The following is a 16516-nucleotide window of genomic DNA, read 5'->3' as shown; positions in this document are numbered from 1 at the left end:
AAAATAGAATGCTTTTAAACTAAAGTGGACCATCTGGGGCCATGAAAAGCCGTCTTTAAGTAGAGAAAGTCGTTAAATAGAGCGTCGTTAAACAGAGAGCCAACTGTAGTTGCTAATTGGTCATGTAAAAGAATTTAGTTACTCATTGTGATGTATGTTTACATCAATTGCATAATTTATACTGCAGAAAAAGTGCCTTAGCTTCCCTCCTCTCGAGTGCATTTTTAATGGCCCTATAACATTTTTTTTACCTGTTTGTAAAATTTAGTATTTATATTTAAATATTTAAAGTTTAAATTGAAATTATTCTTATATTATTATTGTTATGCAATAACAAATTATGATTGGTGAATATTTAAAATAAAATTTCAAGTATTCCGGGGTAGGGTGACCCGGTCACTATCATGTCATCTTTGCTTGCCCCCTCCCTTACTTGAATCCTGGTTGCACCCATGAGAGACATGTTTTACTTTTGTTTTTTTCGTGCATGTATAAAATAGGGACCAAAAATTTTTATTATATGACTCTGGAAATTTTTAACATTTAAGGGAGAGTGGGGATACTTGTCTCTCCGAAGACTTGTTCACCCTGTCAAATCTTGAAACTGCCATGGTTCAAAATTTTGATAAAGTCAACATTACCAAACTAAAATAGGAGGTTTACATCTCCAAACATCAGATGATCTGTTTTGTATATGCTGTTGAGATTATGCAAAGCTGCCAACTGCTATGAAAAAATCGTAGTTTCTACGAACTTCAGCTTTAAACTACAAGGAAAGTGGGTCCCAAAATTGCGATTTTCTGTGTTTTTTTTTTAAATATATAACCCCAAGAATGCAAAAAAAAAAAAAAAAAAAAACATAGTAATGTAAAAGCACTTGAACATTCCTCATTTCATCTTTAAAGGCGGGTTATGCAAGATGTACTATTTGCAATAGCAATTTTTCAGTTGAATGTGGTGGTCGCAATGATTGCCGGAAGCATTTTACTTCAAAAAGACACAACGACCGGGTGAAAGGTATAGCTAATAATCAAGAATTGAGTTTTAAAATCAATATTTTATAGTCTTAAATTATTCTGTGTAAAAATTTTTATTCCATACCAATATTTTCTGTATCATATTTGAAATTTGTTAAGTATCATTGTTTTTGTTCTTTATAATGTTGACAATACATCACTGTGTTTAAATCTGCTCCCCAGCCGCAAAATGCTGTTACGATTTTAGATTTTCAAAAGTTGGTAGCTCTGAGGTTTGTAACATTGTAAGTTTTCAAAGGCAAAATTATTTTTTTGAATTATGGATCAAAGAGGTGCCTAACCTTTTTGAAGAAACTGAGCAGTACATATATTGTTTTTATGTAAGGTGACAGATTTGAAATAATGTTACAAATGTGAGAATTGTCAGATTTTGGCTTCTTTTGCTGTAATTTTTAAATATATTTGAAAAATATACTTGAGGATACTTGATTCTTTCAGACCATTGATCGGGGATCAAGTGTCCTTTAATATGATTATACACATAAGTATGCAATTTCTTCTACTTATTGTTTAACAGAAATACTGTTACCTTTCAAAAGACCTTTAAAAAAGCTGATTTGGGAGAAATATTACCCCATTGTACAAAAAAAAAATGCCCTCACGAACTGTTAAATCTACTGTTTATCTTATCATCTTGTTTAGTTTTCCAAAATCATTCTTGAGTTTTGCAAATTAATAATTTTTCTTCTTTTTATTCAAAGCACTTAATTTCAGCTGATTGTTGGTGTTAATTTTGAAACATATCAAGTCAGTAAGATAAATAAATACCTTTGTGCTGAACAGTAAAGTAAGACAAACAACGTTTATTTGTGGCTGAAACGGGCCTAACGTTTACATTTTCCGCCTTTTTTGCATTTTGTGTTTTTGTTTTTTGAATTTTGTTTATTGTATTTTGATCGTGACTTGTCACTTCTTGTTTCTTATTCATTCTGTTTTTGCTTGATTTTGTTTATTCTCTTTCGGTTTTGTTTTTGCTTTTGATTATGTCTCAATTCAATAGGTTTGCCAATCTTCGGATTAAGAAATTTCGTTTTTTGAACCATTTAAAATTTCTTCAAGAGTGTAGGTGCAAGAAAATTATTCCAAAGTTTATCTCTTTGAAATGTAATTTAGCACTTTCTGTCAAAATTGACAATGTAATCTTTCGGTCAAAATTGGCTTTACTCAGAGCTTTGATCCAGGAAACTAGGAAGCTTTTATCGTTTATTGAACGTGAACTTTATGATTTACATCTTTCGGTTTCTAATTCCATTCCCGACTTTAACGTTATTGACAGAAATTCTTGGTCTAGAACCCTTCGTTCCTCTGATAAACATCAAATTGTTTTGATAAAGAAATTAGCTATGCTTTGTAAATCTTCTCATGTCGTTCCTCTTGATAGTTTACCTGTTGTTAATAAGAATGTTGTTGTTAATCTTTCTAGCGTTCCATTAAGCAATTCTCAAATTGAGGCTCTAAAATGTAATGATAATTTTGATGTGAGTGTTAAACCTTCTTTTTCAAAGCTTATTGCTCTTGTTGAGAAAGCTTTTAAATTTAGTGCCTTAACTTCCTCTCAAAAAGATTCGATTCGGCATCTTATAGCTTCTAATATTGACTTTAATTCGAAAATTTCTAAACCAGTATTTGCTAATACTGTTAGCCGTTCTGTTCAAGACTTAGTTTCGAAGTCTGATCTTGTTGTTACCAAAGCTGACAAGGGTAGCCAAATTGTTGTTCTTGACAAATCATCTTATGTTGATAAAACTAATGATTTGATTTCTCCTGGGCCATATGCTGAAATTTCTAAAGATCCTAGTAATAAAGAGTTAAAAACTATTTCATCTGCTGTCAAGTCTGTTGAGTCTATTCCTTCAAATGTTAAACGCTCTGTTGTTCCATCTATTGCTAATTGTGCTAGATTTTATGTTTTACCTAAGGTGCATAAAGCTGGTATTCCTTTCAGGCCAATTGTTTCCAATATTGGTACGGCAGGGGTGATTGTGAGTTCATCAAAAAATACCTGAAAGTTTCAAAGCGAGAACGGGGGGGGGGGGGGCTTTGACCCTTATTACTTAAGTGCACCTTTGCCATAGTATTAAATAGTTCTGAGTCAAAATATTGTGTGTACATGTGATTAAATTTTTAATGGGTTACAAAGTTACTTTTGAGCTGGTGTTATACAAATTATCTTGACATTTATTTGTCCATCTTAAGGGATAGGTATCCATCTTAAGGCTCTTGCAGGTATATTTGATGAGTATTATATAATTTTAAAAAATTGCGGAGGTAGGGAGATAAAAGCATAACAAAAAAAAAACATAATTCCAGTATTTTCGGACATAAAAATACCGGAAATTCGGTAAAATACCGAAACACAATCACCCCTGGGCTTCGTACAAACTTGCAAAATATTTAGTCTCTGTGTTTTCTCCTCTTAGGAGTCACAATTTATTTACTATTAAAAATTCTGTTGAGTTTGTTAAAAAAATTCATAGTTTCGTTCCAAATAATTCTTTTATGGCTTGATGTTAACTTTATTTACGAACGTTCCCGCGGAAGGTTCATTGTTATGCCTTCGTAGAAGACTTTCTGAATTTCATTTCACCAATACGGAAATTGAGAATTTAATTTTCCTTACCTGTACTTGTCTTAAGCAATGTTCTTTTGTTTTTAATGGGAAATTTTATATTATGCTAGATGGTTTGGCTGTGGGAAACCCACTTAGCCCCATTCTTAGTGATATTTACATGCATTATTTTGAGGTTAAGCTGTTCCAAAAACTGCAGTTTCAATTTTATGTTCGTTATGTTGATGATTGTTTTATTCTATTGAACCAGAATCAGTTTGAGAGTGATGAGGTTTTATCTATTTTAAACTCCATTGATCCTCATATTCAGTTTTCTTGTGAGAAAGAACGGAATAATTGCATTTCATTTCTTGATGTACTTGTTTCTCATACTGAAATTGGTTTTGAAACTACTGTTTATCACAAACCTTTTGCTGTTTCTTTACCTCCTCATAGATTATCGTCTCATCCTCCAAATCAAAAATATTCTGCTTTCAATTCTTTTGTTTATCGCACAATTAATATTTGTTCTTCGTTGGAACTTCTTAAAGTGGAAATTAATTATCTTAAAGCTGTGGCAATTGATAGAGACTATCCGCCAACTTTGATTGATTCCATTTATAAAAAACTTTCAAATAAATCCCAAACTAATGTTCTTAACCGAACCTTCATCAGAAAGAATTTGGTTGTTTTGCCATTCTTTCCATCTGTAAGCTATCAGGTTGCTAAGATTCTAAAATGTTTCCAATTCCAGGTGATGTTCTCTCTTATTAATAAACTTTCATTCTCTTCTCTTAAAGATCCTATTCACCCTCTTAATTGTTGTGGAATTTATAGAATTAATTGTAGTTGTAAACTTGCCTATATCGGACAGACTCGGCGTGCTTTAAAAATTTGCTTGAAAGAGCATCAAAATTATGTGAAAAAACAATGGTTTCCATGGTTTTCTATTCAGCTTTTCCTTTCTTGCGGTTCACGGTTACTGACTTTTTCTTTTCTTTTTGTTTAAGCTTCGGCTTAATCTTTGTCCAATTGAATTCTTTCTTTCTGGGTTTCGTACCTAAGAGAAAGCTCTTGGCCTTTGCTTGCATTCCTATTGGTTCCTGATTGGTTTATAACTTTGTCATTGGTGTTTGGCTAATCCGCTGTTTTTAACTTTTAAGCTGCATGCTTGTCTGCTCTTGGCTTTTGTTGGATATTTCATCCATACGCTCATTATTTTTTGCATTGAAAAAGACGTTCCCTGTAACTGCCGAAACACGTATCTGCTGTAATTGGCAAATTTCTGCTTTTTCTAACGTTGTTTGTCTTACTTTAATATCAAGTCAGTACTTGATCAAGACTGATGAAAAAGCATGAGTTTCTTAAGCAATACTAATTATTTCATTTAATAGTTTTTTTTTTTTTTTGGTTAAATATTAGTTTTAATGTGCAGTTCTCAAAAGGTGGGAACAAAGAAGTTAACTTTGAGCAATTTCAAAATTTTTCAAATTTGACATCAATTTTGCTTTTATACTATAGTATGCATACCTAGAACACAATATATGAACATGAAAAGACAGCAGGTATTTGTAAAAAATGTTAATTAGCAAATTAAATCAGCAGTCTGTAGGTAACAGATTTTGGACATTGTTGTCCTGTAGGTAACGGATTTTGGACATCATCATAATGTAAGTTTCAACATTTTTGACAATTGTTGATCTGATTTTTAACATTTCCAATGAAAATTTTATTAACTACTTTTTGAGTTTTGCAATTTAATAATAAAGAGGATGTTAATGAAGTACTTGAATGGCTATACATACTGCCCTTCACATATAATAAAGTTTTGGAATGATTTTGAAGAAGTTGATGAAAGGTAAAAAAATGCTTCAAATTAAAAATAATACAAATATTAAAAGTGACATCATCAGTTTTAAAAATAAATATTTTTTCCTTTGTCATAAGAATTAAAACGATGTCTAAAAAAAATTATTGAAAAAAGAAATTCGTATTTCTATTTGGTGATCGTTAAATTATGTTTCCAAAATAAAGAGAAAAAAAAATTCTAAAATAATAAAAGCGGGGGGGGGGGGGGGGGAATGCTAGCGCAGGTGTTAACGTCGCCAAAACTGGTGCAGCTGACGATAAACTACTTTTGTCAAACTGGAATTCCCCTCTGGTAACCTTTAGCTTATCGTATACTGTGTTGTCGCCAACGGAGGTTTGCTTGGCGATTTTAGCGCAAAATGGCTTCCGTTACGATCATAACCAGCCATGTTTCCACTGTAATTTATGTATTGTTCAATGTGTAACGTATTAATTATGCAAAATACCGATGGATTAAAGAAGATAACATTATAATAACCTTTTTTATTGAGGTTAGAAGACAGTGGATCATCTAAAAATTATGAATAAACGGACAGAATTATCGGCATCAAGATCGTAACACCATTTGGACATCTCGCATGTATGTTTAAAAAAAAATTACTTTTCTTCTAAGATACTGCATAAAAGCTTATGAAAACACTTTTAAACAATTAAAAATTGATTCTGAGGATCGATAAATAAATATAAAACGAAAACATCATATACTTAGTTCTCAAAAAATAGCATTGTAAAGATCGTAACTTTTGGACATGCATCAAATTTCAAATTTACTTTTTTCTAAAATCGTTTACAAAGTAAATAATCTGTCTTTACTTTTGTTATTTGTGTAAAATATTAACAAAAAATTGTTCAGTGTAAGATTCATGCCTTTAATATTTTTTTGAAACGTATGGAAATAATTAAAAAAAAATTTTTTTAATGGTTCATTTGCTCAGTTAACGTTTTGGTATGTCCAAAATTGTGCCTTTTAGCAAAGAAAATATTTTTTTAAGGGCATTTGAAGAGCATTTTTTCAAAAATTTATGGCAATTCTTGTCTTAATACAGTATTATAATTTAACTCAAAAATTTTTGAGTTAATTAAAATGAAAGTTATTTGGTGTTGAAGCTTCAAAGTTGAGGTCTGTGTTTGTTCCCACCTTTTGAGAACTGCCCTAATAGCTATTGTTTGTCTTTATTTCATTTTTTACTTTCACACAATCATTTTTTTTCTTTGAATAAATCAGAGCCATGTTGCAATTATAAAACTTTGACTTGTAAACAATCGACTCTCCATAAATCAAAGCCTTATAACTTGAATATTCTTCTATCTCAAAGTTTTCATTCCCTCCCAAAATAGTTTTGTGTTTTCAGTACAAAGTTGTCTGTATATCTCGAACGCCTTTTAAGTCGAAGGTTTTGTTTCCATTTTATGCATAAAAATGCAGCCAAAATAGAAAAAAAAAATGTATTTCTCCTTTGATACTCTGCTTTGCTTATCAGCTTGTGGGAGAAGGATAATTTATTTACAATAGTGCTCTTTAATGCGTACAGTGTTACAAGATGTCTTGGAAAGTATCAGATTGAGCTACTTTTTGCCATGGCTGACTACTATTTCCTTGCTGACTAATCTTAGAAAAACTTAAAAATTTGGCAAAAATTGAAAAAAGTTGCCCTTTTTTCAAAAAATTGCAATTACAACAAAAGATGTTTAAAAGCAATGCGAACTGAAGTCAAGAAAGTGGGCTTAAGACTTAAAAAGTTTTTAAAACTGCTTTAAAAATAAACTGAATTAAAAAAAATTCCCTTTAATTTTTTTTGTAATAATTTATTTTTCCTAACTATATGTGCTGTAGTCAATCTATTATGCACTACTTCTTCAAGACAAAATAAGAATTACTTTTAAAAATGCTCAGAGAGGAACCTCTAATAATTCAAAGGTTTCAGCTGATCCCTTGGGTTATCAGAAGTTGATTATATTTAAATCAGGTATAAGGACACTTTTTCCTCTGGGAGCATATCTCCTGCACACCAGGATCAAGTCTCCTTGTACAAAAGAGACTTGATTCTTTTACAAGTGTTTGATCTTCCTTAAAATATTTTATTCTAATATATAAAGTTTAAAAATTGCAAAGCATTATGATGGGGCAAGACTTCTAAATATGTAATGTGAAATCTTTAGCTCCACTGAATCAAATAAAAGTTATAAGCCCCAGCAAAAAAGGGGATCTAGTATTCCCAGTATCCCCTACTGATAAATAATATTCGAATTCTGTATCACCAGATCAATACATACTCTGTGTTGAGTTACTAAGGTTTTTACTGTTTCAATTTGTGGCTTTTCTGTACATGTGTTATTCTAAGTGCTACTACTCTTCTTTTACCTTAGATGTCCATCATAGGAAGGTGTGAGTATGAAAAAACATGTGCATTACTTGTACAGTTGTTCGATCAAGCCGCTCAGAGGTATCAAGAATTGATAAGCGCTGTCCCAATCTCCCAACTAGACATCCAAGTTCAAGAAGGTATGTATTTTTAATGCATGCTGCTTTAAGATACATGCATGATATTACAGTATTGTGAATAAATGATTTAAGAAATTGTAATAATAGAAATATGTACATCATGCAGTATTCAAATGCATTCAAAAATTGAAAACTCTTGGAATCGGGAAATACTAGACCAAATGTTTCATTCCTATTTTCATATAAATTTTTCTCGAAAAAATTTACTTGTGCATGTATTTAGAGAATTAACAACAAATAGTATAAAAAATATTTTTTTTTATTGTGCTAAAAAGAAACTAAATTTCAAATCAGTTTATTTTCTGTGCACAATTTTCATTGGTATATCACCAATGCTCACAAAGATATAAGCATTTCTTTCAAAAATGCCAATGTCAATTGCAAGTTTTTAGCTCATTAACAGGAAGAGCGTTCCTTCAAACTTTCACAAAACATATCTGTGTGCTAGAGAATCATTACACTCAATTTTAAATTTAATTATTGGTTAAAATCTGTTTGTTCAAAGGAGTTAACTTTTCACTATGCATACACAAAAGATAGTAATTTATAGCTTTCTTAGTTTTGTAGCCAAGTATCTGTATCAACTTAAAATATGTTCCAGGGGGGGTTTGAGTATCATAAAAATTTGAGATGATATTGATGATCTAATGAGCTGCAATTTAATTATTCTCGCACAGTAGATAGTTTTTAGTGGACTGTCTGCAAATAATCTCTTTGTCTCAAATCACAGAATAAAAATGCTGAAAGATTGCAAGCAAGTGCTACTGATTTATGATCAATTTTATTAATCCCTTATGATTCATCCATGGAGTATAAAGGAGGAGAGAAATCTTCTATGAGTGGCAACACCTAGAATCGACTCAAAAATTTCCCTTCCCTGCCAGGATCACTGCAATAGATCCCACGACCCCATATGTGTAGCTCCATATACATTGATGCGTTGTGCATAATTTTCATAACTCAAGGTACTTAAGACAAATATTGAGTGTAACACAATTATTGTAAAAATCAGAAGAAAAAAAAGGGGAAAGTAAATTGTAACATGTGCATTTCAGCTTAGTCAAAATTCTTTCTCTCAATTAATTTCCTTATTTACCATACATTTGTGGTAAAAACAAACCATTGAAACTCTTTTCTTTTGATTAATGAAAAGCAACACTATTCCAGTAACTATCATTACAACTTTTTCAACAAAAATTTAACCAACATTCATTTATTAATAATAAAATTAACCACAATTAACATCGCTACAAAGGAAAATAAAAAATAATGCTATTTTGTCTTCAAGAATAATTTTAAAACTGTATTATTATATGTTTTAAAAGTAGGAATTCTGTCATGACTCCTTAAATATTGCTTCCTTACCTGGTATAAGGATGTAACCCAGAGGCTGGGAACCCCCCTCTGCTAGTGCATCAGCAACTGACGACCAGAGCTCTTAACACTCCCTTTTCTCTCATGGCACTTTGGGATCCCTGAAGTTATCTTGCTGGAGTAATTATTTGAAACAGTTATTATTTCAAAATAAGAGCTTTGAATTATTTTCTGATGCATGATATATTAGCCTGTATTGTGCAAAGTTATTGTGTGCAAAAAGCTTACATTTTTCCGAAGTTTTCAGCTTTTCCTACTGAAGATAAAAATGTTTGATTTACATTGAAAACACCTACGTTTTCCTCAAATTAGTTACCCAGGTAAGGCATGGGGCCCTCTGGAAAAGTGAAATTTTAAGGAGCGAAGATTTTGCTCCTTAGGATTGTTCCATGGATTCATCTATCTGAAAATCAATGAAATACAGCTCATTAGACCTTTGATATCTTTTTACATTTATATGATATTCAATTGGAATTTTTTTTATAAGTTGTTACAGTGTGACAATGCCACACTGACTTACTTGTCAATGAAATTATGAAAGTTATGAAACTTTTACACATGAACGTTAACTGCTATAAATCCTGATAATTCATCTAATTTTTGATATTTTATTTTTAAACTCAAGTATAATGCCAACTCTCCCAATTTCAGATGGAACTCTTGTTTGTCAGTGAATCCATACTAGTCAACTTTTTTTAATTTGACCTAAAACATTTCCCTTTTCTAACTGTTACACTTTTATGCCTCAGTCTGAATATTTTACTCAATTTTAGCAAATCTCTCTGGGCTGCATAAACAAATAAATAGGGTGATTTTCAAATGCATTGACACATTAGGTTCGACACAATTTCAAAATTTTTGTTAAACATTATAACTTTTATAGGTATAAATTCCTTACAATTTATAGCTTTCTAACCAGCAGCCAGAGACAGTAACTTCCCTTATTTGAGTATATTTGCTTAGATTTTAGAAATTCCAAAATACTTCTTGGCTAGTCATTGTTTATCTCATGAGTGTTACCTTCAAACACATTCTGTAATTTATTTTCTAAAAATAAATAATCTTGCAAATCTTGTTTAAACTATCTTAAATACTCAGTAATAAGTCAAAATGGTATAAATATTTATTTATTTAAGAAATTTTAAGTATTTGTTGTTTTTTTTTTTCACTAGTGTTACTTTGTTTCCTAAATAAAGTGTAAAGTTTACAATAAAAACGTATTAAACTAAGCACTCATGAGAGACAGTAACACTCATGAGAGATGGACTCATGAGATTATTATAATGAGGATGGACTCATGAGAAGTTATTATATTTTTTTGGCTGTGATTCCTCTAAAATATGCAGTCATTTGACTACCATATCTTAGAATTAGATCCTCCTAAACAACGCACACAAATTTCATTTTGTAATCATTAACTTTGTGTCAGTGTTCACACTTCAGTTTTTAATAAATGTGAATTTATTATACATACATACATATATATATATATATATATATACATATATATATATATATATATATATACATATATATATATATATATATATATATATATATATATATATATGAAAAATTTATCTTCGATAAAGACATGAGTTAAAGGTAACGCAATATCTACAACTATGGATCTACTCATTATTTGGGTCTCTTATCATGAGTATTACTCCCTTCTCATGAATATTACCTATTTCAAGTAATACTCATAAGATTTAGATTTATAGAAGAATTCTTCCCTGGAATAAATTCTATCTGTTTTTGAAAATTTAATTTGGTCTTCTGTTTCTTTAAAAAAAAAAACCTCATTTCTATACTTTAAAAAAAATTACAAAGTAGGTAACACTCATACAGGTGGCGACAGATCAGGGAAAAGTCAGGGAACTTTATTAATCAGGGAAAAATCAGGGAATTTTGAAATAATAACAAAAAATCAGGGAAAGTTGATTTTATGAAGAAAAAAAAAATTTTTTTGCTTAACGAAGTTAAGTACTCTAATTCCCTACGCATTTTCCGCCCATTATCTGTTCTAAAAAATATATAATTAATGAGGTGCTATTATACACTGCCTCATATTTGTGCATCTTTTTTTCTCAACATCAAAGTATTAGATCTTACTTATTAACCACAGGATGAACTTCCTAAGATTGCTTCTGTGTCTATTAAGTTGTTTATTTTACCTAGCTTGAAATTTCCTTATACGCTTTCAATGCTACGTAAAATAAACAACCATACAGGCAGAGAGGAAGCCTTCATTAACGCCTTAGCTCCTTTGCCTTTATTCCATTGTCTCAAAGTAATTAAGTACTGTAATCACGATTTCAAGAAGAAATCTTTGGTTTTTGAATTAATACTATAAAAGCTTAAAAGTTATTACTTCTTCACGTTTTTAATTTAATTGCTAAAATTGAACTTTCAATTAAAAAAAACTTCATTTTTTGCCGTTACACTATTTGTTGTTACCGCATATTATAAAGGTTTTCTTTTCTTCAGACTTAAGTAATTCTTTAATTTTATAACCAAGTTGTATTCTTCTTTTATATATTTTGAAATTAACTAATTGCTTTTTTTTTTTTCTTGCATTTCAAAGTTGTTTTCTACAAAGGCAATCTAAGATTTTTTTTCGTTACATACTGAAATCATTTGAAAAAAAGTTAACTTGTGTACTTAAGTGAATATCTTTATTTTTTTATTTTTAAAATGCTGTATTCATTCATTAAAACCTATGTTCTTGATTAGAGAAAAGCTCCCTATGAATGCATGTCAAATGGTTTCATCTGTTTTGCATAAATATGTCAATTAGTTATATAAGAATTACTACATTACTTCTATTCTTTCACTATTACTTGTTATTCTTGCAACAGTTATTATACTGTTTGAAAACTTAGTTCAAAATAATTTCAATTACTTTTTAGTTCTATCATAAATACATGTATGTTTTTAAGAGTAATTTTAATAGTTTCTTAAAATTCTTATGTTAAGTGGTTTCTGGAAGTGAAGTATTATTTTTTTTTTTTTTTCAAATTTTCTATAACCTTTCCACTGTATAAAAATTTAATATACTGTTTTGTAGTTCCCCCTCCCCCCCCCCCCAAAAAAAATTGTCTTGGCTTTTTTTTTTCAACCATTTTATTAAAAAAGTAGCATCTTTTTAAAATATATCGTTAGTTCATCAACTTTACACAACTTAAAATGTTTAAAATACTGCATTTTATACAAACATACAATGGATTTCAAGTAGAGCAAAGAAAGAAAACCATTATCATTTTTAACGTAAATCAGGGAAATTTGGTGAACTTAATCAGGGAAAAGTCAGGGAACTTTTTTTCGCAGTTCCTGTCACCACCCTGTCATAAGATTTGATTAAAAAACTCTTCCCATTGAATTGAACATTTCAATATACATCATATAAGGAATAAATATATCCATTTTTAGGTTTACAGGTTCTAAGAAGAATCAAATATGGCTTCCCTTACACTGTTGCTAACTACAATAAATAAATATTTTGCATATAAAAAATATTTAATTCCCTGGGGTAACACTCATGAGTTGCACTTACGGACAAAAACTGCATCAAAATTTTAAAATGTTAAATGAGCTGTTCAGTAAAATCAATTTCAGCTGCATTTAACTAACAAATATTGCTTCTTTCTTTAATGCACAAAAAATAACATTTCCATTACTAGCTAACTAAAGAAATAGGAAAGGCTTATTAATTTACAACCATGAAGAACGGCACTGAAACCGGCACGGGAAATTGGTCCAGTAGTTCCCGAGTTTTCCCCGGACATACACATTTGGAGTTGGTGGATCATTTATAAAAATAAAGATGTGGGTCAAATTTTGAGTAAAGAAAAATATCAGCCCTGAGGAAGATGAAAAGAAATAGTCAGTCCTCACTCTGCTATATTGTAACAACTGGAATTGTTTTTCATTTGAGCAAAAATAAAATGAACTTACTCATTAAATCATTGTACTAGTAGTTGGGGAGACCAGGGTTAATTGTTACACAGGGTAAGTTGTTACATTCAAATTTAAAATTAACTGCCAGTGAAACTGGCTTCCTTTCCACTAGATGATAGCACTCACTCATCTGCATTCCCTGACGGTCAGTGGAGTGCTTGCAGTCTGTAGCAGGGAGAGTGCTCAAGGAAAATGGTTTTTTGAGTTGGGAAGTTTTTTTCCGCTGTTATTTTTCTATTTGTGACGAAGCCATTGCAGATAACAGATTGATTTCTATACCATGTGAAAGCCTACAGTTTCAGGTAAGTGCTAACATATTTAAAAGTTTTGTACAAAGATATAATACCAGTAATATGTGCCAAGATTTGAACTGTTGTCATATGGGGCAAGTTGTTATAGTTTTGTTCGGGTTATTACAAGTAACAACTTGCCCCATGCAAGTTTTAATTTAATATTATGTTTTATTTTTAAAAATTGTTATGGTAGGGACTATAAAAACAAGACGGACGGGACAAAACACCTAAGGAAACATACCTGGAGGTGGCTAAAGAAGTAATTGCAGGTAGTTCATTACGAAAGGCAACCGATGAATTTCGTGACACTAGAGAGATTCTGCAGTAAGATGAAACATGCTAGTGGTGGTAAGTAGTATTTTTGATCTCTTTCATTCTATGATTTAATTTATTGTTAATTAGGTATGGTTGAATAAATAATAACAACAATGATAATAATAATAAATAATGTATTATTCGAATGAAGGTCTTTCTCCAAAGCTGCATACAGTGCAGAAGTGAAGACGGTCTGCAAGCGGAAACCATAGGTCAGCGTCTCTTTAACAGATACACCAGTAAAAAATGTTTTGCAAGCCGAAGCTGGGGCACAAAAATCTGTGAAAAGGAAATTGTCTCTAACAGAGAAGAAATCAACAGACACAAAGACAAAAAAGTGTAGCTGAAGACTGGTTCTGCATAGAGTGTGTTAAACCTTTGCTCAGAATCCAAAAAAAACACAACTAAATGGCTTCAATGTTGTAATTGTGACCAATGGGTGCATGACTGATGTACTAAGTTTGATAAATTTATATGCTTGTAAAAATTGTAATTCACATACGCAGACAATGGTTATGATGATGATAGTTTATCAGAATAAGTCATCAATAAAGTAAATCTGTAAAGCTAAAAAGGTTTTGATTTTTAACGTGGTTAAGAATTTTAAAAATTGTAACAAAATAAACCACAAAATGTGTAAAATTCATTTTATTACTAAAATATATCTCATGTAACAACTAACCCCATATAGTGCAACAACATGCCTTGTGGTGGGGTAAGTTGTTACAATCTACATATGTGCTAAAAACTTAAAATACTTTGAAGTAGCTTCTAATAATTTTTTAAAAAATATGTTATGAATGTTAAACAATCTAGATGCATTTTAAAGTTTCACACGTGTAAATACTAGAAATAGTCAGCGTAAAAAAAAAAATATTGGAAAAATAATTGTAACAATTAACCCCAGTCTCTCCTACATCATTTCCTCTATGTAGTAGTCAATTTTCGAACTACAGAAATGTAACTATTTCAGATTTACAGACACAAAAATTGTTCTTTTGAATAGGGTATCAGTTTAAATTCTTGATTTTCTGAGTTGTAGTATTGTTCTTGTTAGTACTACATCTGCATCTCTAGGGTGTGTTTTAAGAGAAAGTATTTGGTTTATATGTTCTACTTATAAGGTAAAGGTTAGGAAAGTGAGCTTATGCTGTACTATGCTCCATTTTTTAATTTAATGCGTTATTTTTATTTTAAAATGACTTTTACCTATAAAAAGATGTTTTTGCTTTAATTATAAAGAAAAAAATCTATGTTGTTTTTCTAATTGAAGGACAATTGACATGGCTAGTGTATATAATTGCTGCTGCTATAGGTGGGAGAGTTTCTTTTAATGCTGCTGATGAGTATGATGCAATGGATGGTGAGCTCATTTGCAGGTATGCAATTTTGAAAAACAAACATCTTTTTCTACTATAAATACTACTATACTACTTTTCTGTACTTATTTAAACATATTGATGGCTAAGGAGTGATACCGCGTAACTCAATATTAAAGAGCATAATTTACAAGGTATCAGACCTTAGCCATCGATATTTGTTTTTTATATCAGAGTGGCTAATATGAAACATGATTACAAGCAATGTCAGTGGTGTAGATAAAGAAGTATTACAGGGGTTAAAAACCCCTTGAGTGAGAAAACTGAGTTGATGACAACAGTGAAAAATTGATACTCCCATCAATTTTTCTGAGGATATACTCTCAGTAATCCATAACGCACAATATGTGTATGCAATCATATGCATAATATGTCATAATGTGAAATTTTTTTAAGCTTGAGAGAAAACGCTATGTGTCTAAAAAATGTTTCAGAGTTTTTGGCATATATGGAGTATACCCTATGGAACACCACTGGATGCCAAACGAATAAATTCCCTTCCACTACATATTAAAACCAAGAATAAAAAAACTAATGAAATCACAATAGTGTTAAGCTTAACGAAAAGCAGTAAAAATTCATTTTTTCTGATCACAACTGATTTCCAAAACCTGTCCATCTTTGCATGTTAACTTCCAATGAATTGTGGCCAACATTTTTGTATTGATGCTTTCTGTTCAAGTTTATCTTCAATACGTTCTGTTTGTGGAAATAAATTTTGTGATGTAAGTAATAAATGGAAAATCTATTACACTGAAATGTGATGAGAAATTTCTGAATTCAGTGTGTTAGAAATCTTTTTATTTTTATGATGCTGACAAAATGCTTGTTTGTCTGACATCTTGGTTGGTATTATTGGGGAAAGGTGACGGATGGCATGGAGTTCAGTTCTTCTTCTGTTTCGGACGAACAACGCAAGTTTGCGTCAGCATCAGCTGCTCGTCCTTTTCGAATCACGCATATCTGTTTTACGGTGAATGCTACTGTGCAGCTTAGTTTTAGAAGGAAATGTTTACTATAAGATGGCGTTACTTATCCATGTTCCATCCAAAAGATCAGTTTTGAACATTAGTATTTTTCTCTCTTACGTCAGAATGAGGTCTGTCAAGTGTCTGTGATTTATTGAAATTCGTGAAAGAAAATGTAAACATGTGCTAGCAAGTGAAAAGGGAAACAGATACTCATTTTGAAGCAGTTGTTTGTGTATTTGATTCCATTTTAAAATGGGATTTCATGGG

The 16516-nt window shown here is 30.8% G+C and overlaps 1 protein-coding gene across 1 annotated transcript in view; it reads left to right on the top strand.

Annotated features, from left to right (window-relative positions):
* Window positions 1–16516, top strand: part of LOC129218311 (exportin-7-like) — a 223957-nt gene that overhangs the window by 85302 nt on the left and 122139 nt on the right. Inside the window, exons 12-13 of the mRNA XM_054852545.1 lie at window positions 7822–7957; window positions 15173–15278. Of these exons, the coding sequence (XP_054708520.1) occupies window positions 7822–7957; window positions 15173–15278 (242 nt within the window). The remainder of the gene's footprint in view (window positions 1–7821; window positions 7958–15172; window positions 15279–16516) is intronic.

Source organism: Uloborus diversus, chromosome 3 (assembly GCF_026930045.1).
Source record: "Uloborus diversus isolate 005 chromosome 3, Udiv.v.3.1, whole genome shotgun sequence".
NCBI classification, from domain to species: Eukaryota; Metazoa; Arthropoda; class Arachnida; order Araneae; family Uloboridae; genus Uloborus; species Uloborus diversus.
This window is presented reverse-complemented; position numbering and strand designations above follow the sequence as displayed.